This window comes from Silene latifolia, chromosome 7, assembly GCF_048544455.1.
Source record: "Silene latifolia isolate original U9 population chromosome 7, ASM4854445v1, whole genome shotgun sequence".
In the NCBI taxonomy this organism is placed as follows: Eukaryota; Viridiplantae; Streptophyta; class Magnoliopsida; order Caryophyllales; family Caryophyllaceae; genus Silene; species Silene latifolia.
In genome coordinates, this window is record NC_133532.1 from 124,491,985 (window position 1) to 124,517,852 (window position 25,868).

The 25,868-nt window shown below is 38.0% G+C and overlaps 2 protein-coding genes across 3 annotated transcripts; one reads left to right on the top strand and one right to left on the bottom strand.

Annotated features, from left to right (window-relative positions):
• Positions 1-3,247: 3,247 nt before the first annotated feature.
• LOC141592962 (DNA-directed RNA polymerases IV and V subunit 4-like) lies at positions 3,248-8,573 on the bottom strand. Of its 2 annotated transcripts, none has more exons than XM_074413870.1 (10): positions 8,342-8,573; positions 7,524-7,591; positions 7,373-7,438; positions 6,596-6,673; positions 4,508-4,619; positions 4,200-4,277; positions 4,066-4,099; positions 3,919-3,987; positions 3,736-3,842; positions 3,248-3,572 (listed from the first exon to the last, which is right to left on the bottom strand). In XM_074413870.1, exons 2-9 carry the CDS (start codon positions 7,567-7,569, stop codon positions 3,753-3,755), a joined length of 573 nt encoding a protein of 190 aa, XP_074269971.1. In that variant the 5' UTR covers positions 7,570-7,591; positions 8,342-8,573; the 3' UTR covers positions 3,248-3,572; positions 3,736-3,752. The 2 variants fall into 2 exon arrangements, with proteins under 2 accessions (XP_074269971.1, XP_074269972.1); XM_074413871.1 differs by lacking the exon at positions 8,342-8,573 and adding an exon at positions 8,082-8,164.
• A 14,629-nt stretch (positions 8,574-23,202) lies between these two features.
• Positions 23,203-24,402, top strand: LOC141590698 (F-box protein SKIP23-like). Its single transcript, XM_074411266.1, has one exon. The coding sequence runs from the start codon at positions 23,203-23,205 to the stop codon at positions 24,400-24,402; it is 1,200 nt and encodes a 399-aa protein (XP_074267367.1).
• The last annotated feature ends 1,466 nt before the right edge of the window (positions 24,403-25,868 follow it).

The following is a 25,868-nucleotide window of genomic DNA, read 5'->3' on the forward strand; positions in this document are numbered from 1 at the left end:
TTATTTATTATTTTTAAAAATAAAAAAGATTTTTTTGTCAAAAACTAACTAATATTTACCTCATTTTCATAAATACTACCTAAAGTTTTTAATTTTCTTGCGTTTTGTCGGACACTACCAAATTGAAAAATCCGATCAAATTAGACAAAATTCTAACTCGAAAACATTATTTTTGGCGTTGAACATATATTATTTACCATACTTAACCACCGTCAACTGTTTTGATTAGCTACTAACATATTTATACCAATTTTTTTACTACAATTTTGACTAGTTTGGCCGAGATTGTGGCTAATTTGGACAAAATTATGATTAATTCGATTGGCTTTTTGGCTTATTTGTAGGAATTTTAGTTAATTTTGGAAAAAAAAAATTGTCGAATTTGCTCATTAATTTCAATTTGATAGCTTTCGACAAAAGTAAAAAAATATTAGGTAGTTTCTCGCAAAATTAAAAACTTTAGGCAGTATTTATGAAAATAAGGTAAAATGACGATACAAAACAAAATGTTTAATTATAAAAATGTTTTTCTCAATAATTGGACCTGTTTCAAATTTAAGAAGAATTTGTTGATTTTAAAAGAGATAAGTCGTATAAAGAGAATTAAATTTTACCGAGATAAAACAATCATGGAAATACGTACGAAGAACGCCAGGAATCCATGCAGGGTTATTTGGAGAAGATTTTTTCATGATATCCATTATAATGTTTTCCACATTAGGACACTTTGACTTGTAAAAATCGTAAGTTAGGCTGTCTTTAATGGTTCTGTTATTAACAGGAACATGATCAGCCAATGTAGGACCCACAAGGGCTAATATGGTAACAAATATTGCCAAGGGTGAGGCCATATTTATTTATTTATTTATTTTTGATGTAGTTTTTTAGACCTTCATTCCCTTGTTTATTTATTTATTTCTAATTATTATTTTTTAGTTGCTTGTGATTTTGGGAATTATATAGAAAAGTATTTCATATTGGAGAACAGCCCTAAAGAGCAATGGTTGAGCGGAAAAAAATGGAAAATTGTTAGTGTTTTTCCTTAATTTATTTGTGGTGATTATTATTATTTCGAGCTTTTCGACAAATCGATTTTCATGATCTAATGTTATATATGATCTAATCTAAATTAATGTACAATTGGTTTAGGCAATGTTGTCATGATATATCCAATAAAAAACATTATTGATGTTATATCATTAAAAATGGAAAATTATTAGTTTTTTCCCTTAATTTATTTGTGGTGATTATTATTATTTCGAGCTTTCCTACAAATCGATTTTCATGATCTAATGTTATATATGATCTAATCTAAATTAATGTACAATAGGTTTAGGCAATGTTTACGTACAAAACATAAACATCGACGGTTATTCGTTAAATAATTCCTTAAATCTTTTCTATGGATCCCGCATTTAATGATTTAAGAAAAAAAAAACTAGATGTAAATGACGTAGATGCATATAATTGTACTAAATGTTTCTGTATTTAAGATTTGTCGTCTAACTTCCATTTTCTCTTTATTTTCATGGATAAAATAAGAGCCGTTAGATATTCACAGAATACGATCTCAACCGTTGTAAGAAAAAGAACTCTCCATATCATTTGATTAAATCTCCGATATTTCCATATACAAATTGCGAGTTCAATTTACATTATTGTAGGTTGTTGGTATGAGGTGTGACAAGTTACTTCTTTAGTTTTTTTATGTGTGATATCACTTTTAAGTAGAAAATCGCGAAGAATGAAGTACATCAAAGAATAAAAGTTGATGGTTAGTTGTTCATGCGATATAGAAGTATGAAAACTTATTGTTGTTTGTTTTTATCATATCAATTTATGAGAACCTATTGATGGGTAGAAATGTAGAATGAAGTACATGCAAGAATAAAAGTTGATGGTTAGTTGTTCATGCGATATAGGTAGTTCGGGGGTCTCTAACCCCCCTATGTTTGTATTTTAAATGAACTGTTTGTACTGGTTTATTTTATTTATGAAAGTTTACAATTGTCGGAAAAAAAATCATTAATATAATCCTTACATCTAATTTCATAAATTGACACATAATATGACATTTTGCATATCTTAACTACGGAGTACAATTTATTATGTTTCATCTTATTTTAATAATATAATTTTGATTCAAAACTAAAAAGTGACACGGAAATATTGCGCAAAATAACCAAATGGCTTTTGAAGTTTTCTTAGTCCATACATTATTACCCTTAACCTAAACAAAACAAAATTCTCTCATTCTCTCCCTCTCGAAACTTAATCAAAAAATTTCCCAAATTTTTCAATTATATAACTCGCATGGTGAACAAGTAATTACTCAATTTTATCACTTAGATCACATAAACTTTACTTTTTCTATTGAAGATTTACTTTTTTAATTAGAGTTTTTTTAAAATTGGAATTTTGCCCGAATAATTTAGGGTTGTCCACTTAACAAAATGTATCAAACACGGAAGGTCATTGAAATATGTAATTCTCCCAACTATTCATAATTGGTTACATTAAAGGGTTATGCTAAATACAACCCATTGGGTTGTATTTAAGAAACTAAAAAAGGAAATAAACACTTAACATATACATTAAATCACGTCTTACTAGTTAAATGGGAATTAAACTAACCAGCGCAAATGCACAGGTATAAAAACTAGTTCTATTTATTGTAAATCATGTTTCATGCTTTCATCAAGTACTTCTACCAAAGTTGGCTGGTGTGAGTGGTAAGGGCTCTCATCTCTTAAACAAGTGGTCAGGGGTTCGATTCCTAACTCTTGCGAATGAAAAAGTCAAACTTGGGAGAGGTCAACCCATTAAATTGCCTTCAGTATCCCGTAGGAGATTGCCCCAGCTATCGTTAGGGGATACTCCTGGTCAACACCAAAAAAAAAAAAAAAAAAAAATCAAGTACTTCTGAACTCTTTCGAGGTGGTTTGAAAATCGATGACTTCAACTTTACCTCTATCATTCAAAAGGATGAGATATGTTGGTTACATTAAAATTTAAATCACGTATTACTAGTTAAACTCAGTTGCATGATCATCAAAATCAAGTGAAAAATAATGAAACAAGGAACTTTTTTTCCTATTTCTACGATTGATGCAAGAATTGCATCAGTCTTGAGTAGATATCATGGATAAAGCGAAAGGAGTAACGATTTCCTTTTTTTTAGTAAGCCTTGGTTGTCGTGGATAATGATTTCTGATGTTTATACGAAGAAAGTAAGATAGCACGATACTGTCAAAAAGACCGATTTGCAGTGTCATCAATCCTCCAGGATCTCAAAACAAACATACGATGATACGAAGTTCCATCCCTAATCGCCCTGCCACGCACATTCAGTTAGACAGCAAAATTACAGAGACAGAGAGATTAAGTCCTCCCACACATATGGGATCACAGGTACCCATCAGGATTAGGTTACATTAACTAACTTAATGTCTACAGTCTCCATTTTAACATCCCGGATGTACACTAAGGTTATTGTTTCAACAATGACGACTAACAAGCGCCAGCTTAAAGTAAATTCCACAACGGGGTAAGACCTGCAATATCAATACGACCTGCCAAAAAAATAAAAAATAAAAAATTACACAATGATTCGGTAAAAGAGGAAAAAACAGTAGCCGCGGCCTACAACATTTAGGGAAAGAGGGGGTGGGGGGCAAAAAGCAAAAGAACAGTTTCGGAAGCAACTCGTGATTCAAGGAAATAAAAAAATTGTACCTCCTATTGTCTCTTTACTAGTCATCAAAACCGTCTGACTGTAACTTCGCCTTAATCACCTTTGGTAAGACATCTTTCAGTGGTTCAGTGATCTCAGTTTTCTTGGCCTTTGGGGAAAAGAAGATAATTTAACCTCGGGTAGAAAAGAAAAGGAAGTTCACACGATATTTTAATGAAACATACCTTCAAGGAAGGAAGTAGAGCAAAAACCTCGTCAATAGTCTCAGGGCAAGCATTGGCAATTACACATATCTGCAAAAAAAAACAAGGGTTTTAGAATTACGGAAGACTTCGACTAATTGGATAAAACTCACTGTGTGTTACTCTGACCTCGCCATCAGTAGCACCATGCATTTTGAGATCCCTGATCGTCAGTTAAAGACTAAACAAAGTCGGTTACTACATATTGACTCGCAGACACACAGTACAGTAGGTTTTTAAAATGATAGAGTAGAAAAGGATACTCGAGAACGTGTCTAACTGTCCCGGGATCAGAATACCGCGCTCCAGTTTTGGCAAATTGTAAGCCCCTGTCAAAGGAACTGACATGGGAAAATGTGAGTCCACTTATTTCGATTCAGTAGCCACCAGGAAAAAAAATGTTCGTATGAGCATCAGGTTTAACAATAAAAACATGCATACATGATACACCCTTTGTTCCACCCAATCCCCACACGGCTACACCCCATGTGGCTAGCCTCTTTACAAATTCAGCTCTCCGGAAAAAGAAATTGTGGATAAAAGGCAATGTTATTAAAATTCGGAAACTCACATAGGAAGCTTAATAGTCGGATCCCGAGAAAGAAACACCATCTGCTCCTGAATTCCAAGTAACATATCAGCGGCCTCACAGTCCATCACACACTGGGCGTTCTTAGGAAGTTCTGTCAAAAAAACAAAAAAAATTGTTCAAAGAACTTTTCTGCAACACATGGGCTGTGTTGTGGATGAGTAAGACATAGAAATAACATATTAGGCAAAAGAGGTCCTTTGAACCAATGAAATACACTACCACCCCGTCCAAAAGCTCCAACATATGGCGAGGTGAGGGGTTGGGTGTATGCAGCCTTTGTTGGAGTAGTTTGTGTAGGAGTAATGCTCTCCCACGTAGAATGATTAAGATCAAGGGAGAGATTATGGGAATATAAATACGTACACAATTACTTAAGTAGTTATGGGATATGAATCACTAATTCCGAGTCTAAGATTACGGAACAAATTGTTTTTATTCATTTGGCACCAAACAGACCAAGAGTTGTGTCTGTTCAATTGGTTCCTTTTCATCCCATTTAAGGTTCCCCTTCTTCTACTAAATAAACACTGCTCCTGCATCAGTTTCCACCAATCTCAGAAATTGTTTTAAGATCTTACAAAGCAGTATAGTATCCCAAAGGGAATTGCCTTTATAGTGGGGGCATAATTTCCTTTAGGAAAGTATAACGAACGCCTTACTGCGATTTCATTCATCAAATTGTTCTAACCACCTTACCCATGTGCCAGTTGCCCAGTTTCCTCTAAAACCATTCCAAAATTATTGTCCTCTTCGAAAATTTAGTGCTGAAAAAACTTGATCATCCAATATCGTCCCTAGATTAAATACGACCATCTCCAACTCAACAATATTATCTCAGCAGTCTTTAGTAGTTTATTTAAAGGGGTAGAGTAGGTAGTTGGTTAACTAAGCACTCTAGTTAACTTTGCCCTAATGTGGCAAGAAGGTCGGCCAGCAGAACATGCGCATCTGAAAGGTTTTCTATCAACAAAGACTTTCTTCTCAGGCACTCTCCTTTTTACAGAAATACCCACCTACCAGAATGTTATCTACTATGACTTTTGTCTCCTCTCTATGACCTAAATCGTGGTTACCTTACAAACCCATCCCCATTGTAGCCATCATGTTTTTGAATGCATATATTATTGGGTTACTTCATATGAAATTATGAATAATCCAACCTATTGGTGCTCTTCTTAAATTACTCCATCCTATAAGTAATCTGAATTTAATCCCTCCTATCCCCCCCTTCCTTCCCATAACACATTATGGAGAAGGGCAACCTAACCAACAGGTTACCTTATTTTTTTAAGGGTTAAAAGACACAAGTTATTGAACACAGTTGACAGTACACCCTTTGACCTTCTCCTTCATTTTTCATCCAACCCCACTGTTTCCTTCCTCATTCATTGCAGAAATTGCAATTTGTTCTCGGCTCTAAGCCAGACTTGTAACCTATAATCCCTACAATCCCAGAATTTAATTGACCCATCTTCACAAATATCACAAAAACCGATTGAACACTAATAACAGTAATATGAACATGGCTTCTCCTTCTAATCACTCTCATAATTCTCCTTCTCGAATTGCTTCTTTTTCTATAACCGTAACCCGGACAGCAGCAGCAACAGCAGAATTTGACGGGTATGAGTGGGGGGATCGGGTCTGATTCCAATAGCTTGACGGATCTACTTCCAAAAATTCTCCTTGCTTGATACGAACCAGTTGACTTAGGTCTGGATTTCGGCTAGGTTTCTGAGTTGGTTAAGTACGTGATGATTCTTTTATCAAGTGTTTGTTTTTGGGTTTGATTATTAAGGCTTAAATACGGAGGGGGAGAAGGTGACCTAGTGTAACCGGTAAAAAAATTGAGTGAGTTTGTTATTGGTCAGTATGGTGTATAGGTTGGATTTAATTGGAATTATTGATCGGATGAAGTAATTACTGCAGACCACCCATAGGATGGATTATTGTTATGAAATAACCCTATATTATTTTGCCTTACATGCAATACTAGTAGAGGTATGGAATGCACAAGAATGCATACGGAATGGGTTGATACACGCAGATGAAGATGAAAATATATACCTGACTGAAGATTGAGTTCATATTTGACTTCTTTTGGAATAGAGCTCTTGCCACCTTTACCCGTCTTTAGAGGATCGCCTACAATTTTATCAACAAGAGCATAGAGATGATAAAGATTTGATGATATTACTCCATATGACATCTGCTAAAGGTTAGAATCTGATTGACACGAGCAAAGAAGCATAAACTCCTAGAACCTTAGGGCGCAGGCGCAATAAAAAAACTGAGAGCAATAAGGGCGAAAAAAATACTCCCTCCACTTTTTAATATATGACGTTTTGCTTTTTCGAGATAAGCCTTCGACTTTAATATTTACAAAAAAATATTTGGTAAAAAATTATAAAAATTATACCATTAAATTACTTATAAAAAACTCTTTCATATGAATATACATATCACTATATTTAAGCATATAATTTGAGAGATATTGAAGAGAGAAGTGTGTGTCTCAAAATGTGAGAAAGTCATATATAGAAAAACAGAGGGAGTACTTCTTTTCAAATTGAAAAATGCAATTTTTATAAAAAATTTACATTCATTTGCATATCTTCTAATAGATCGAAGAAATGTTTAAAAAATTTCACTACTCATCTTAAATCCTGGGTTCACCCCTATTTATGTATAATAACCATTAACCAAGCAAAGAAGCATAAATATATGATACTCAGCACGATACAAGAGTAGTAGATTGAAGAGTTCTAGAAATGGGAAAACATGATCTAAAATGTTGTTGATTAAAATATACTTTGGAAACAAGTAAAGACGATACCCACCCACCTTGATCAGTGAATTGAACTTTCCTCGCCTTGCTCGACTTATTAGCAGAATCATCATCCTTCGAAGCTGTAAATTATTGGCAAATTAACATGCAGGCAAACTACCTACTCAATAATTAATTAATTAATTAATTAATTAATAAAAGACATACATCCTGCTTTACCCAGAGAATAACCCGTTCCTCCTATTTCTGCCATTCTTCCTTCTTTCCAATCAAATCTATCAAAATTACAAAATCAACAAAAATGAAAACCCAGAAAGACGAAGAATACAAACGAGCCCTCATACACAAAATCAACAAAATACAAACCCAGAAAAGACGAATACAAACGAGCCCTAGTACACAAAATCAACAAAATACAAACCCATAAAAGACGAATACAAACAAGACCTCATACACAAAATCAACAAAAATACAAACCCAGAAAGACAATACTCCCTCCGTCTCAGTCAATTGTCATCCTTTGATTTTGACACAAAGACCAAAGAAAGAGGAGGGAAATTGCTCATCAAATTCATTCTTAAAATAGAAAGGACAATAATTGACTGCGACGCCCAAAATGGAAAAGGACAACAAATAACCGGAGTACAAACGAATCAACAAAAACTACAAACCCAGAAAGACGAACACAAACGAGCCCTCATACACAAAATCAACAAAAATTACAAACCCAGAAAGACGAACCCAGAACAAAACAAAAGGAGTAACCTTTAACCTAACTGTGTATAGTCTTGATTAAGTCTTCTGTCCAGGAGGGTAAAAGTGGCAAAACCCTAAGACGGTTTTACACAAATTTATCGTAAAAGGGAATCCTTTATTAACTAACCACTTGTATCCATTAGTAAGAGTAATCTAAAATTATTTGTAAAACAAGATAAAATTCAAACCACCCACATGAAAGAAAGTAGCAACAATCAATCAACCTAATTAATTGACATGCAACAATTGAAAAATGTTAATTTACTCACCACCCTTATAAAAGAAGGATTTGATTATCTTTGATCCAAGCTCGGTCTTGAGACGGTCTTGTCGGGTCGTGTAAACCGGGTTCACCACACTTGTTTGGGAGATTAATGAGGATTTTGGCTGAGGAGAATGAATTAAAGGGGTGATATTATACGGGGTGTGACTGAGTGACTTGTGAGAGTGGGACGGCAAGGGAGAGGCCCGTGTTTGGTCCATTTTTCGGAATTTTAAAATCATACTTGTAGGCATTAAAATTTTATTTAAGTGTCGAAAATACAGAAATTAATTAATTTGAGTTAATAATAAATAAATTACTCAATTTAGTTATTTTTTGTCCCTTTTAAATCAAATTTGGGTCATTCTGAGTTATTCGGGTCCAAACAGAAGTCAAATTGGGCTAAAATTGCGAATGGGCCGAGAAATGGGCCTGTGACTAAGCCCGAGGAAAAGCCCAACCATTTCTCTATAAATATAGAGAATTTCATTCATTTCAAAGATAGAAAAACTTGAAGAAAAGAAAAGCTCTGGAATTCTCTCTGAAAATCTCGTGAAATTCAACGTAAGCAGTCAACAAGCACAACAAATTCGTGCCGCCTGCGCAAGAAAACTCAAACATTCAAACTCGAATGTTCAAACATTCAAACATTCAAGAGAGACTCAAGTCGTTCGACCTTCTCAAGAATACAAGTCAACGTCACGCGTAGAGTGCATACGCCCTCTATACGCGTACCTTATTTGTTTAGAATCAGAGGATTATTAGAGATTTGTACACGAACTTTTCTGATATTAATAAAAACTCATTTTGTTTCCTTGTTTTGTATTTCAGTTATAGCTATACAAAATTTGTTGTTACAAATTTGGTGAACCCGACGTGAAAACCTCTACCTCTCATCTCTATAACAAGTTTACATCAAGAACAAGGATGTCTTCCAACACATCAAGCACACCTTCAAGAACTTATGCATCAATCCTCAAAGGATCTCCTAGTGTTGCACCTTCATCAAGCATGCCCTCAATTGGTGTTTCTACAAGAAGAATGGCAAAGAAGGCTGCTATCAATCTTTTTCATCGAAAGCTTGCGCACCGCTCATGTTCCTAAAAGGCCTCGTAAGTACTCAATTGCATCCATTGCTGCTGCTGCAACTGCTATAATCAACAAGGCTTCATCTCCACAAAAGGAGAGTAAGGAGTTCAAGGCTAGTGGTGATTCATCCCCTCGCAAAGTGAAGAAAGCAACGCCAAAGAAGAAGGAGGAAGCTTCAACCCCTATCTTCGAATCAGTCATGGTGGTTGGTGGCTCTAGTCTCGAAGAACAAATGGAGAATGTGAACAAGCTCCTCGAGAAGATGATGCAAGAAAATGAAGAGAAGAATAAGAGGATTGAAGAGCTTCAAAGGGAAATGGAAGAGCTTCGTAACAAGGACAACTCAAGCCATCATGACACTGAAGAGGAGGAAGAAGAAGATGATAAGAAGGATGGTGAGAAGCCCCCTAAAAATGATCTTAGTGCATACACCGAGAAGAAACTGCAAGACTTGATAGCCAACACAATCAAGAGCCAGTTGGGTGAAGGTTCCTCTAACAGTCTTCGATATGTGAAGCCCTACACAAAGAGAATCGATGTCTTACGCATGCCTGCTAGATATCAACCCCCCAAGTTCCAACAGTTCGATGGAAAGGGTAACCCCAAACAACACATTGCTCACTTTGTGGAGACATGCAATAATGCCGGGACAGATGGAGACTTGTTAGTGAAGCAGTTTGTTCGTTCCCTCAAGGGCATAGCTTTCGATTGGTATACGGATTTAGGTTCTGAGTCGATCGACAGCTGGGACCAAATGGAGAATGAGTTCATGAATAGGTTCTACAGTACAAGGCGCATAGTGGGCATGAGTGAGCTAACCAAAACAACCCAATGGGAAGATGAAGCTGTTGTGGAATACATCAATCGTTGGCGCGCACTAAGTCTGGAATGCAAGGATCGTTTGAGCGAGACTTGCGATTGAGATGTGCATCAATGGAATGAAGTGGGACCTTCTATACATCTTGAATGGGAATAAACCAAAGAGCTTCCAAGATTTGGCAACACGTGCTCATGATATGGAGATAACAATCAATGCTCGAAAGAAGACGAACTCATCTTCCTCTAAGCCCGCTGGCGAGAAGAAAGAGTTCAAGAAAACCGACAAGGGTTCTAAAGGCTCATCCAAAGAATCTATGACAGTTACCACCAGTGACACACCCGTCAAAATCTCTGCAAAGCCTAATAAGGATACATACACCAAGGACTTCAAGCGTGATAAACCAACACTAAAGGAATTGCAGAACAAGAAGTATCCATTCCCTGACTCAGATCTTTCAGGCATGCTCGATGATCTGTTGGAAAAGAGGGTCATCCAGTTGCCAGAATCAAAGCGCCCTGACCAAGCAAACAAGACGGCAGATCCAAACTATTGTCGTTATCATCGTTTAGTTAGTCATCCCCTTGAGAAATGCATAACCCTCAAAGAAAAGATTATGCAATTAGCAAAAGATGGGAAAATCATCTTGGATTTTGATGACACTGTGACAACAAATCACACCAGCGTGATGATTGAAGGACTTGAAGGGCCAACCATGGAGGTTTCGAATGTGATAGTCCCTCATAAGCAAGAAGAAATATGTGTGCTTCAATTTGGAAGTCTTGAACCCATAGCTTTTCGAATGCAAAAGTCAATATCACTACCACAAAAGATAACTGAAGGTGCGACTGCAACCATGGAGGCCATCAACGATGATGATAATGAAGGTTGGACATTGGTGATACGAAAGAAGCCAAGGAAGCAAGTAAAACCACAAAATCAACAACCTCCACCACGAAAGAGAAAACAAACTAAGAGGAGGGGATCACGTCGTTCCAAAGGTAAAAAGAAATTAAAGAAGGTGATCAAATCACATGACCTTCCAGCTGATTTGTTAGAACAACAACCACCAACTCCTGTCATTCTGGAGGAGTTTTTCCCAAAAGGTTATCTCAACGAAGTTACTGTCAATACTGTCGTAGTTAATGATGAAAATGAAGGAGATAAACAAAAGGTTGGTATTTCAGACCCCGCGTTGTTCGAACACTCAAGTCAATCCAAAGACACCAAAGTGCTGGCCGTTCTTGATGCTCTTCCAAAGCGCATGGGATGGAAGCAAATTTTTCACCTTCCTAAGGAGATGCGTCAACAAGTTATCCAGGCCCTTCAGAATCCAGAGTTATACGAAGAAAAGGTAAAAGACGCAGGGGAGCCTGCAGAGCAAGAAAATAAATGTGTATCTTGCAACACCGCCTTATCATTCTCTGATGAAGATTTGTTGCTTGGATCAAAGCTCCACAATAGGCCTTTGTATGTGTCAGGCTATATTAGAGGCAGGAGGGTGAACCGTATCTTAATCGATGGAGGGTCTGGTGTAAATCTCATGCCGAAGGCAACCATGGTTGAGTTAGGCATTACGATGGATGAGTTATCCAGTAGTCGAACAATAATTCATGGCTTCAACCTGAATGGCGAGCGTGCTGTTGGCATAATTCGTGTGAATCTTAGCATGGAGGATTTATCTTCTGACACCTTATTTCATGTTATTGATGCAAAGACCTCGTTCAAGTTATTATTAGGTCGGCCCTGGAAGCATGAGAATGGTGTAGTTGCTTCAACTCTCCATCAATGTCTAAAATATTATCGTGGAGGTGAAAGAAGGATCAATGGTGATGTCAAGCCTTTTTCTAAGGTCGATTCATTCTTCGCGGATGCAAAGTTCTTCGAGGAAAGTGGCACTTCAAGTGAATTCTTACCATCCACTATTTCATCAACTGGGACGAGAGGCAAAGAAAAAGAAGTTGTGAACTCTCCAAATACTTCTAGTAACGATGCTAAAATGGAAGTGGGCCAAAGTAGCCAATCGAAGAGCAACGAAAAAGTCAAACATGTTGAGGAAGCTAAGAAAGAAGATCCACAAAAGAATGCAGCTCCGGTGCTTCGGTACATTCCAAAGTCACGACGCAAGGAAGGTGAAAGTCCTTTTGCAGAATATCAAAGCTCAAAAACAATGACCAAAGAGAAAGCTGAGTCTAACAATGTAGTCAAGCAAGAGTGGATGGTGAAGCTTATCACCCCTCTGCCTAGCACGGTTGAAAAACAAGTTATAAGATACGCTCCTACAGGGTTCGTCCCATCATCAAGCAAATCGTCCCAGGGTCAAGAAAAGGGCGTGTTCAACTCCAATGCATATAAGTTGTTGGCTAAAGCTGGATATGACTTTGAAAATCCCATTCCATTGGGCAAAATTATCAGTGTTGAGCCTTATGGCTTGAACGAAACTCAAAAGAAGCTTTTTAAGGAAGAGGGGAGCTTGGTGCTTCCAAGGTTGGTTTAGGCTATGAATCTCCTTCGCCTATAAAGATTGGTGCTCAAAGAAAATTAGATGCATTATCCTCTCGGTGCATCACACCGAAGAAATGACGAGAAGATGAAAGTACAAATGAGACAACATCGCCAACTCTGTCTTCGATCGATTCGACCACCCGCAACAAGAGTGGCTCTTTCGTGTTCGATAGATTAGGGGCATAGTTTGTCACAACAAGAAATACCTTTAAGAAATCGCTTTTCTATCTTCAAGAGATTGGGTGTTCAAAATAATGCCACTTGTGCTTGTCAGTCAAGTACCTCATCACATTTGAAGAAGAAAGGTTCAGTACTCAAACATTTGGGAGTTTCATCTCGTTCGGTGTTTGATCGCTTAAAAGACCCCAAAGGGATTGAAGATCATAAGCAATCACATCAAGCCTCGGCAAGCAACAAAGAAGAGGTGAAAGTTAGTAATGATCTCAGAAGTGTTGTCCCTTCCAGAATGAAGCGCATAGAAGTAGTAGACATAGTGCAAGCGCAACCCCTCAAGGTAAAAAGGCACGTTGTGGTCCTTACAAATCAAAAGAAGTCATCATCTTTCCAAGAAAAGCGGAAGTCACGACTTGGTGAAGCCTCAACAACACCGAGTGCAAGCAACAAAGAAGAATTGGAAGATAAAATAATGACATCTTGTCACATCACCGTAGAGGAAGTCCCTGATGCTAGTGAAGAGATTGAAGCTGATGAAGCTCCAGCATTGCTAGAGGACGGGGGGCAATCAACCGTCGATGACTTAAAGGAACTCAACTTAGGTACTTCGGAGGACCCTCGACCAATATATACTAGTGCTCTTCTTACAGAGAAGGAGGAGGATGAATACTTCAAGCTCTTAACTGAGTACAAGGACGTCTTCGCTTGGAGTTACAAAGAAATGCCAGGATTAAGTCCTAAAGTCGCAATGCATCGTTTGGCGATTAAGAAGAGTGTAAGTCCTAAGAAGCAACCTCAACGACGTTTTAGGTCAGACTTGATTCCTGAGATTGAGAAAGAAGTCAACAAACTCATTGAAGCTGGTTTCATTCGAGAGGTAACATACCCAACATGGATTGCTAACATTGTGCCAGTAAGAAAGAAAAATGGCCAGTTACGCGTATGTGTGGATTTTCGGGATCTCAATAATGCTTGTCCAAAAGACGATTTTCCTTTGCCAGTCACGGAGCTTATGATTGATGCAACGACTGGACATGAAGCTCTTTCCTTCATGGATTGCACGGCAGGATATAATCAAATTCTTATGGCACCTGAGGATCAAGAGGCCACTGCGTTTCGTACTCCGAAAGGGATCTTTTGCTACAAAGTTATGCCATTTGGTCTCAAGAATGCAGGAGCAACATACCAACGTGCTATGCAAAGGATATTTGATGACATGTTGCACAAAAAAATTGAATGCTATGTTGATGATGTTGTGGTTAAGTCCAAGAAAAGAGAAGACCATATCAACGACCTTCGCATCGTCTTGAAAGACTGCGAAAATGCCAACTCAAGATGAATCCGCTCAAATGTGCCTTTGGAGTTACTTCGGGGAAATTCTTAGGATTCGTGGTACGACATAGAGGAATTGAAGTTGATCAATCAAAGATCAAGGCAATTCAAGAAATGCCAGAGCCTAAAAATTTGAAGGAGCTTCGTGGTCTACAAGGTCGCTTGGCTTATATTCGCAGATTCATCTCTAACCTCGCGGGACGCTGCCAGCCATTCAGTCATCTTATGAAAAAGGATGCTATATTCCAATGGGATGACAAATGTCATAATGCCTTTGAAAGTATCAAAAAGTACTTGTCATCTGCACCTGTGTTGGGGGCACCAGTTCCAGGAAGGCCTTTTATCCTCTACATCGCTGCACAAGAACGTTCACTGGGGGCATTATGTGCTCAAGAGAATGAAGATAAGAAGGAGAGGGCTCTTTATTACCTAAGTCGAACTTTGGTGGGAGCTGAACTGAATTACTCTCAAATCGAGAAAATATGCTTGGCTTTGGTCTTCGCAATTCAAAAACTAAGGCACTACATGCAGGCACATACCGTCCATGTAATTTCAAAGGATAATCCTATCAAGTATATACTCTCAAGGCCAGTCTTGTCCGGTCGTCTAGCAAAGTGGGCAGTTCTACTCAAACAGTATGACTTGGTCCACGTGCCTCAAAAAGCCATCAAAGGGCAAGCTTTAGCTGACTTCCTTGCTGATCATCCAGTCCCCGCGAAATGGGAACTTCAAGATGATCTTCCTGGAGAAGAGATATTCTATGTGGATGTACTTCCGCCATGGCAAATGTATTTTGATGGTGCAGCAAGACGTGATGGAGCCGGAGCTGGTGTTGTATTCTTGTCTCCCGAAGGTCATGTGTTGCCTTACTCCTTTGTTCTCACTGAACTGTGCTCAAACAATGTGGCAGAGTATCAAGCTTTAATCTTAGGACTTCAAATGGCGATTGAAATAGGGGTCAAAGATTTAGACATCTACGGGGATTCTTTGTTGGTAGTGAACCAAGTCCTTGATGAATTCGAAGTGAAGAAAGATGATCTCATTCCCTACCATCAATATGCAATCCGGTTACTTAACAAGTTGGATTGTGTTCACATTGGACATGTGCCTAGGAATGCCAATAAGTTGGCTGACGCGCTTGCTAATCTTGCAGCCACTTTGGCACTGGGGGCAGAGGAAGTCACGACAATTCCAGTTTGCAACCGTTGGGTAGTACCGCCGCTAGAACCGCCGCTAGAAGGAGGAGAAATTGCAGAGTCATCTAACATGATTAGTGTCTACCAAGTCGATAATGATGATTGGCGACAACCTATCATCGATTTATTGGAACATCAAAAGCTTCCTGATGACCCTAGACATAAGGTAGAGATTCGTCGTCGTGCTCCAAGGTTCATATATTATAAGGGAACACTTTACAGACGATCGTTCCTCGGGCAATGGCTAAGATGTCTTGGCGAAACTGAAGCTTCTGAAACCATGTACGAAGCTCATTCGGGTGTTTGTGGCGCTCACCAATCCGGTCCAAAGCTTCATGATCATGTGAAAAGAATGGGGTACTATTGGCCAACCATGGTGCAAGATTGCATGGACTTTGCGAAGAAGTGTGATGCTTGTCAGTTTAATGCAAATTTCATACACCAACCTCCAGAACCCTTGCATCCTACCATTTCATCATGGCCCTTCGAAATGTGGGGACTAGATGTTGTAGGACCCATCGCTCCAAAAGCATCAAATGGGCATGAATATATCCTCGCTGCAACAGATTATTTCTCAAAGTGGGCAGAAGTTGTCAGTGTACGTGAAGTAAAAAAGGAAACTGTTGTTGAATTCATTCGCACTCAAATCATCTTTCGGTATGGTGTACCACAACGCATCATAACTGATAATGGCAAGCCATTCTTTAACAAGTTGATGAGAAGTCTTGCTGAAAAGTTTAAATTTAAACAATACAAGTCTTCCATGTACAATGCTCCGGCAAATGGCTTAGCTGAAGCTTTTAATAAGACGCTATGCAATTTGTTGAGAAAAGTGGTGGCGAAGTCAAAGCGTGATTGGCATGAGAGAATCGGTGAGGCATTGTGGGCCTATCGTACTACATACAAGACACCTACTCAAGCAACCCCGTATGCGTTGGTGTATGGAGTTGAAGCCGTGCTGCCGTTAGAAGTTCAAATTCAATCTTTAAGAGTTGCCATTCATGAAGAACTTACAAGTGATGACAATGACAAGCTGCGCTTGGAAGAGTTGGAAGCTTTAGACGAGAAAAGGTTGCAAGCACAACAAAAGTTACAGTGTTATCAAGCACGGTTGTCACGCGCATTCAACAAAAAGGTGCGCCCTCGATCTTTTCAGGCAGGAGACTTGGTGCTCGCTGTAAGAAGGCCGATCATTACTTCTCACAAACCTAAAGGCAAGTTCACTTCTAAGTGGGATGGGCCATATGTCGTGCAAGAGGTATACACCAATGGTGCTTATAAGATTGTTGATGAAGACGGTGTTCATGTAGGACCGATCAACGGAAAATTCTTGAAGCGCTACTACTCCTAAGCAAGAGGCTAAACTGCATAAGCTCCTAAGTATGAGGCTAAACTGCATACCAAAATAAAACTCAAAAAAAAAAAAAAACAAACAAACCAAAAAAAAAAAAAAAAAAAACACACACAAAAAAAAAAAAAACAAAAAAAACAAAAAAAAAAGAACAAAATCCTTCTATGAACTACGTAGGCTTGATCTTGTAGAGTACTTGGGTACTTTGCGAGTACGTAGGCAACTTGAGTAAGTCATTTACTTAGGTGCAGCCACATCCCCAAACAAAAAAAAAATCCTTCCCTGAACTACGTTGGCTTGATCTTGCAATTTGTCCTCAATAGTCACTTTGCGAGTACGTAGGCAGTTTGAACAAACACTTTGTTTAAATGCAGCCACACCAAAATTTCGAACCTCTCAAATCGCTCCTTGCCCGCAAGAGCTTAAACTTTGCACGGCTAAATAAACTTCAAATCGATCGATCTTTAAGGACAAGGACAATCTTGATCATTGGCGAATTTTGCCTTAAGGAAAAAAGATGTTCTCGTATCTTCTAGATCTCCAAATGTCTTGCCATCCATCGAACAAGTGTAGACCATGAGTAGTTGACGGTGATCCTTCAGTTATCCATGATTCTCGATCAAGCAAGCTTCAAGGAACATCGTTCATGTCCAAATCCTCCAAGCACTGCTTCATATGGCTCATCGCACTCCTTCCACATGGACATAGAGAGCCTTGCAAAGTCCTTTAAACAAATCTCGCACTGCGTGACGGGTTGATGGGAGTAGGTTGAATGCCTCATGCGATAGACTGGTCTAGCGAGTATCGAAGTGTTCCGCCTCGAATTCCTCAACATCTCTCCCGGTCAACAGGCCAGCTACATTCTTGGCATCTACCTTGGATTCCTTGACATCTCTCACGGTCTTCAACGGTCCATGGGCAAGTTCATTCTTTGCATGATGTCTCCAATAAGAAATCGAAATAACTCGCAGGGAATACATCAAACTCTCCAATCATCGTTGGGACGGTCCATTGCTTGCTTCTTGATAACTTGGAGGAGAATCGAACTTATGCTCCAACTTTAAAAATTTCTCGCAATCCTTGGAGTCAGTTGAAGTATCCAATCGATCCACGGTCAAGTCTTGAAATGATCCACCCGGGATGCCTCAAATGCTTGATGGCCAACGCGACATGTAGCTTGCTTCATAACTTGGAAAAGAACTTAAACAACCCAACCAGGAGTGGCTTAAAATCCTCTTGCGTCTGACAAGACAAGTGCGTTGCTTGATGAGAAACCAAAATGTGTCATCCAGAAAGTCTCGAATTCTCCCACAAAGAAATGAACAGTTCTCCTTCTCTGGTATGAAGGGTGTTTGCGGTAGGGCACCAAGCTTCAAAGAAAGCGCGCATTACCGGCACATGTTTGTCATATGAGTACAATGATGCGTTGATCGCCGAGCTGATGGAAGAGATTTCAAGGATATCACCTAAGCGAGCAAGCACATCTTCGGTCCACTCCCAATATCCAGCAGTATGTCTTGACTCTCCGTAAGTCTTCAAGTTGTTAGAGCCCCACTTCATTGATCAAAGCAATTATTCTCCGTCCAAGTAAGGGATAGGTGGAATATTCGTCGGCCTTTGTCTTGAAGGTGCTCTTTAGAAGAAAACGGGCTGTCACATCCGACTTGGCAATATCGAACTTTGATGACATTTCAGGATCGAAACAATGTTTGTTGACCACACTAGCTTCGCCTTTGGAAGAGCGCAAGGATTGGCGAGTAACAAAGCGGGTTCCGGAATTTGCATCATCTTTTTCATGGTCGACTATGGCAAGGTAGGTAAGATCTTTGTTGCAAAGCTCCTTGAAGTATACCATGACGACCCTGAAAAAGCAAGGGTATCAAACTATCAAAAAAAAAAAAAAAAAAAAAAAAAAAAAAAAAAAAAAAAAAAAAAGTCATATGGTAAGACGTCACTTGTTTAAAAAAAAAAAAAAAAAAAAAAAAAAAAAAAAAAAAAAAAGTGACTATGATTTTTCATACAAAGACGCCTCAAAAAAAAAAAAAAAAAAAAAAAAAAAAAAAAAAAAATTAATGTGATCTTTTTGTGTCCCGATCGTCAGTTACGATTTTTGAGGCGTAATCTGGTCATCGACCGATAAAGCTTCATGATCATGTCAAACTGATCGACCGCTGCAACAAACATATGCGAACAATTTATTAAAGCATGTTAAAGAATGATTTTCAAAGCACATGAAAAGTTGATAAAAGCCGGAAGAAGCAAGTATATACTTAGCTGATGGCAATGAACGTACAAGTTGCAAAGACAAACAAAAAAATGATTATATCAGAGAACATGAGTTATTGAAGTGAAAAGAAAGAAAGGAAATAAAGAAGGCTTTATACCACTTTTATTCTCTTTGAAAGTGTTCTATAATTGAAGTCGTGAGACTGTTGTACTTGACAGACTCCTATGTCTTTGATGGAAATATAGAGAGATATTTATAGTAAACATGGGTGTAAGAAAGCAACAAAGCAACAAAGCAGAGAGCTTTTTTTTTTCGCCGCCCCAATACCATGAAAGCATGTTTTCAATTGACTAAAGAATTCAATAACATCCACTTTTTGTTTTTTATTGGATAAAGGATGAAGCACTGGAGAAGTTTGTTAAACAAATTTAATTTTGCAACATTTTTACACATGAGGTCATGGCTAGGTAATCACGAGGTAAGCTTCTTGTGTTACGTAAAGAATTGCAAAAGAAATGGCCACTTGCAAATATACTCAAAAGAATAAATAAGATGTTGTGAGACCATGAATCCAGATGTTATCCGTCAAGGTTACAAAATGGTCAGGGTGACATAAATTCAAGTGTCATCCGTCAAGGTTACAAAATGACCAGGGTGACATAAATTTAAGTGCAATTCGTCAAGGTTACAAAATGACCAAGGTGACGAAAAATTCAAATGCTATCCGCCAAGTCAGACAATGACAGGATGGCCAAAAAAAATGCTATCGATGCAACATGATGGATAGCCGTCGACTTCCAAGTCAAACCAAAAGAATGTGTCGAGACCCCGCCACGCTAAAACACTTCGAAAGTGGGCATGACAAAGTCTCGAGGGGGCAATTTGTAGGCATTAAAATTTTATTTAAATGTCGAAAATACAGAAGTTAATTAATTTGGGTTAATAATAAATATATTACTCAATTTAATTATTATTTTTGTCCCTTTTAAATCAAATTTGGGTCATTCTGAGTTATTCGGGTCCAAACAGAAGTCAAATTGGGCTAAAATTGCGAATGGGCCGAGAAATGGGCCTGTGACCAAACCCGAGGAAAAGCCCAGCTTTTTATCTATAAATACCCCAAGCTTATTCATTACCAAAGGGAGAAAAACTTGAAGGAAAGAAAAGCTCTGGAATTCTCTCTGGAAATCTCGTGAAATTCAACGTAAGCAGTCAACAAGCACAACAAATTCGTGCCGCCTGCGCAAGAAAACTCAAACATTCAAACTCGAATATTCAAACATTCAAGCTCGAATGTTCAAACATTCAAACATTCAAGAGAGACTCAAGTCGTTCGACCCTCTCAAGAATACAAGTCAACGTCGCGCGTAGAATACATACACCCTCTACACGCGTACCCTATTTGTTTAGAATCAGAGGATTATTAGAGATTTGTACACGAACTTTTCTGATATTAATAAAAACTCATTTTGTTTCCTTGTTTTGTATTTCAGTTATAGCTATACAAAATTTGTTGTTACAATACTCCCTCCATTCAACTCCCCACTATACAGTATTATTTTTCAAAAAATTTAAGAAAAAATTAGAAAACTATTAAAGGTACAAATTGTGGTAAATAAATTGCTTTATTAGTAAGAAAAGGTGGGGTTTAATGGGGTATGACGACCTGGCAAAACGGGACAACGGGTCGGGTTTGGGTCGGGTTTCTCATTGATTTCGGGTTAACTAGAGTCGGGACGAGTCATTCGGGTTTCGGGTCTGTTTCGGGTTTGTTGGTCGGGTCAATTCCGGGTCAAGCGGGTCGGGTTGTTTCGAGTCGGGTCATTTTCGGGTCAATGAATAATAGAGAAATTTTCATTTCAAGTCTTTTCGGTTCAATTAGAGTTATATTTTGTCGGGTCATTTTAGGGCTTGGTGGTTTCGGATCGTGTCATTTTCAGGTCAGGACAATTTGGGTCAAGAAAGCTCGGGTCATATACGGATCAGGTCGGGTCAATTCGGGTTTTCGGGTCAGCTTTTTCGGGTCGGGTCAATCGGATCGGGTTGCTTTTACCAGGTCTAGGTATGAGTGGCAATTTATGTAAATAAGTTGTTTTAATTAGGATAAAATGGTTATTTACCAATCCTTTTTTTTAGAAAGTTGTAGTGTGGAGTTGAATGGATGAAAATGAAATATGTCTAGTATGGAGTTGAATGGAGGGAGTAGTTGCTTATTTATGTACAAGTTTTACTTTTTCATAGACATTTTTCTATAAAATTTTCGAACAATACCCTTCATCAATCAAATAGATTAATTTTACTCATCTTAACAATAGATAAACCTTTACAAAGTTCATGACGTGGCCCACATTATTATTCCTTCCCTCACACTCTTTCTCTACAAACCAGCATACAATCAAGTAACCCTTCTTAAAGGCATCCACAATAGAGATTTGTCAACAAAGGTTTGTGTATTTTTTAGAGGTTTGTTGACAAACCTCTCTATTGTTGAGAATGGGGGTTGAGGTTCATACATGAGAATGGTTATATATTTGTATACAGGTTTGTGAGATGACATAGCACACGGTGGTCCCTAAAAGTTAGTGTATTTTGTTCTCCAGTGGTTACTTTGCTCAAATCACAATAGTTTTATTTTATTTTTTAACCCATAACTTTTTATGTGGGTCATATAATAAGAACCTTTAAAATGTTTGTCTATTGTTATGTATGAGTTTGTTATTGAAGAGGTTTGTTAATTTGGTCATGTGTCAAACCTCTTCATAGGTTCGTCTATTGTGGATGCTCTAACTACAAACCTCAACACTTATGTCTAACAATATAAGGTTTGTAGACAAACCTCAAAAATAGAGGACATGTCATCTTACAAACCCTTGACAAACCTTATATTGCTAGTGCCCTAAGTCAATTAGGATCCTCTCAATTTCCTCTTACTAACTCATTTAATAATATTTTCCCCTCTACAGCCTATTATACCTTTATTTCCTTGCATAAATCTTGAACCGTTCGATATTAACAGAAAGCAATCAGTTCCGTAGATAGAAAATGGAGAGAATTACCACTCAAGCCAAGTGACCACTATAAATACAACACTATTCACCACATCATTAGGAAGAAATACACAAGGGAACACCGAATAATCACCCAACCTCCCTTTACCTTTCAAATTCATTAGACGATCTTGAACTCTTATCATTTCTATTACCCTTTCCTTAATTATTGTAAAAATTAGGGGCGTTTTATTGACTATCTTAGAATGAAATGGAATGGAATGAATTTGATCCATTCCATTATTGGTTGGTTGGGGTAATTTGGAATGAAGTTAGATAATGAATTCTAACTTCACTCCTCTTCCCTCGGAATCTCATACCTAGAGCTAGGCAGTTGGCCATCGGCACGGGCTAACACGACCTGCCTTGGCCCATTATTTTATGCAACTTGGCCGGACTTGGCCCGTATCCTAAAATCGCAACCCGCCTCGTGCTTGGCCTGCATCGGGTCCTGGCCCAGGTCAAGCACATCCCAGCCCTATTAAGCCCGCCCTCCCCTTGACCTAACCCGGGTTTGACAAAGCTAAGAGAATCTGGTCAGCCCGGTCCGAGTACAGGTCTACTCATACCCACCCTCTTCCCTCGGAATCAAACTTCATTCCCCCTTTTATAAATTCACATGAACCCAACAACATTACACAAATATGGATTTAGAAAATCGCATACTTCGCTTCCGGTCAGGGGCGTCTTAAAACAAATGGAGGCCCAGTGCGATACAGGAAAATGAGGCCCCAAATATAAATGCACAAGTCTATTATAGTTCGATGTTTGTATTGAATTTCATTAATAAAAGCTTGTAATCCGGTGTCCAAAGCGGAGGCCCGGTTCCCATGCCCGTGGTTGCCCGTGGCCTTAGACACCCCTGCTTCCGGTGTACTATCAAACTCCATTCCAATCCATTCTGAATTTCCGACTTGTTAAATCAAACGCCCCAAAAATATATTGGTACTTTTAAACGAAAAATTTACCAAAAACAGAAGTATATAATTTGTGTTAAATTGAATATCTATCTAGCAAAATTTATGTCGAGTCGGCCATACCATGCTTCAAACCTTCAACCCTAATATATATACTTCATATACAAATACAACATTCATATACTCGTAATATATCACTTCAAATATTTTTAAATGAAAAAAGTTGCCAAAGAAGCAGAAGAGTCTATACTTGAACGTCTCCCACCAGAATTATGGGGAGAAATTGGAAAACGATTAAAAACTCGACTCGATTTGGTTCGATTTCGGTCCACATGCAATTCTTGGCGGTCGAATCTTCCACCAGCGTCCGACCTCTTCCCACTTCGGATACCTTCACCACCTGGCAATCCTATCGATGACCGGAGGTACCACTTTGTCATCACGGAAAGAACCGGCTACCTACATTTACCGGGAAAAAACCCGGTGAGGATCGTAGTTTTTGAAAGTATAGGGTCGTCATTGTATTCGCTTATACCCTTTTACGAGAATGCCCCGTATGGCACTTTTCAAAAAGTTATGGCGTTCCTGGACATGCAGCAATGTTCTGTTAACTCGCTTTTTACGGGTCATTTTATTAGCATTGTTAGTTCAAATAAAAGAAGGAATTTAGTCGTCGGTCCATGGGCTGGACCAAATATCCTTGTTGATAAAATCTTGTTGATATCGTACGACAATATTGCAAAAATTCCTTTACGTGTGAACCCTAATTATACCGGGAAAAAAGACGAGATTGATTTAATTGTGGTAGCGTTAATGTCATCGGGTGAAGTGAATTTCTTAAGTACTCAACTTATGGAGTGGAAATCGATAACCAGTTCAAAATTCGACGACATTATCAACTATGAGGCCAATTTATGGGTGGTTGACAAATACGGTAGTGCTTATGTTATGGACTTTAAGTCCGTAACCATGAGACAAGTTGTTCGACCCCCCAAGGGGTTTAATTTCGTTGGAGGAAGGATGCGTTTAGTCGAGGCATCAGGGGAATTGTACATGTTAGCCCCTAATCTCGTCCTCGACCATCATAAATCTTCCAATGAAATCAAGATTTTCCAATTGAAAGGATCGCGATGGGTGCAAGTTAAAGGTATAGGTAAACATGTATTTTACGTGATGTCAAGTTTTTCCTTTAGTATTATTGTTGATAGAAAAGGAAGAGGAAATTGCATTTTGTTAGATAGGATGAGTTTTTGTAGGTTTATTAGCTCAAGAGGATTTATATACCGTGATCATCCTTTATTCCCGCAAATGTGTGATCATGATACCGGTTTTGGTGTCTATGACATCGAAAATGAGATTGAAGACAAGTTCAAGATATTAGATTATGAGGATTTGCCCCATATATTTTGCTAATATTTTTGAAACATCAAAGGATGTTGAACATGATTCATAATCCATGGTTTGAAGGAGGGGAGTTTTAAGACTTTATATGTTGACCAAAGATCAACTTACTTTATCACTCATTATGTGAGAGCATTATTTTAATAACTTCGCTTTTCTAAAGCATGTTTTGAATACCACAATATGTTTTGATGAGCTGTTATTTGTGTCGATGTTCACTTATTTTCAGATGAACTGTTGTTCGATTATAACTACGTTGCGAAATTATTTCAAGGAGAGTTAAATTAAGGTTATGTTCTTTTCAGTTGAAAAGAGCTGAACTGAGCTTAATGAAGTTGAGTTGAACTGAACTTAGACCCTATTCTTTTGGTCTTAATTTCAGCTTTATTCACTTCATTTCGTTCAACTTCATTCAGTTCAGTTCAGCTCATCTCTTCACAAATTCACTCTTATTTCAGTTCAGTTTAGCTCAGCTCATTTTAGCCGAAAAGAACATATCAAACAATTAATTTGTGAAAAAATAACTAAATTGAACTGAACTAAAATAAAATAAAATAAAGTCCAAAAGAGCATAACTTAAGTGGGTTGAACACTTGAACCTAACCTTAACCTTATTGTTATTATCACAATGCTCCTTAACTTGGAAGAATCACTTAAGATTCATGTTTAAGAGCAAAACAATAAAGGTTGGGTTGAATTCATGTTAATGGGCCATTGATTGATTATACCCAAAGTTTAGCCCAAAATGTAAAGCCTAAAAGTACATGATCGATCATGTTAGGTCACATGTCTGAATAGTGTATACTGCATAATGCATGCTAGATGAGACTAATGAGCAGCATTCAGAGCTTTTCTGATTGGGAAATTGTGACAGCAACTGTCTTTCTATTTATTTATTTATCCACCCCTCTTCTTTTTCAAATTACCATGTACTTTGGTCAATCTTCTTTCCCTCTTTTCAAATTATATTGCGTGAGACGGTTTTACATTGTATCTTAAAGCTATAAACTCACAAATTTGCGCTAAATTGGAAAGAAACAGTACACTACTGTTGATGAACAATATTGATGAAATAACCTAAAACCTAAAACCTACTATATTAGCTTATCACTCGGCTTATTTAGATGCTAACGAACTTAATCAACAAAGTCGTTAAATAACGATACTTCCAATCTATATTCAATTTCCTCGACATGAAAAAATAATCACTCAAAATCCACGAAAAAGTTAACACCATACTAATTATACTATCCATTCATCGTCGACTTCCGTCTCAATACCTTTCGACTGACGAACTAATCTATACTCCGGCGATACTTGATTAATGCTGATCACCAGCAACAGGAAATGTATCACTATATATCATCACCACCAAAACAACAGCAAATAAAGCCACATATACTGTTATCACAAAACCAATATTTTCCTGAAAAAAATAAAAATAAAAATCAATATCCAACTTACAAATGGGCTGATAG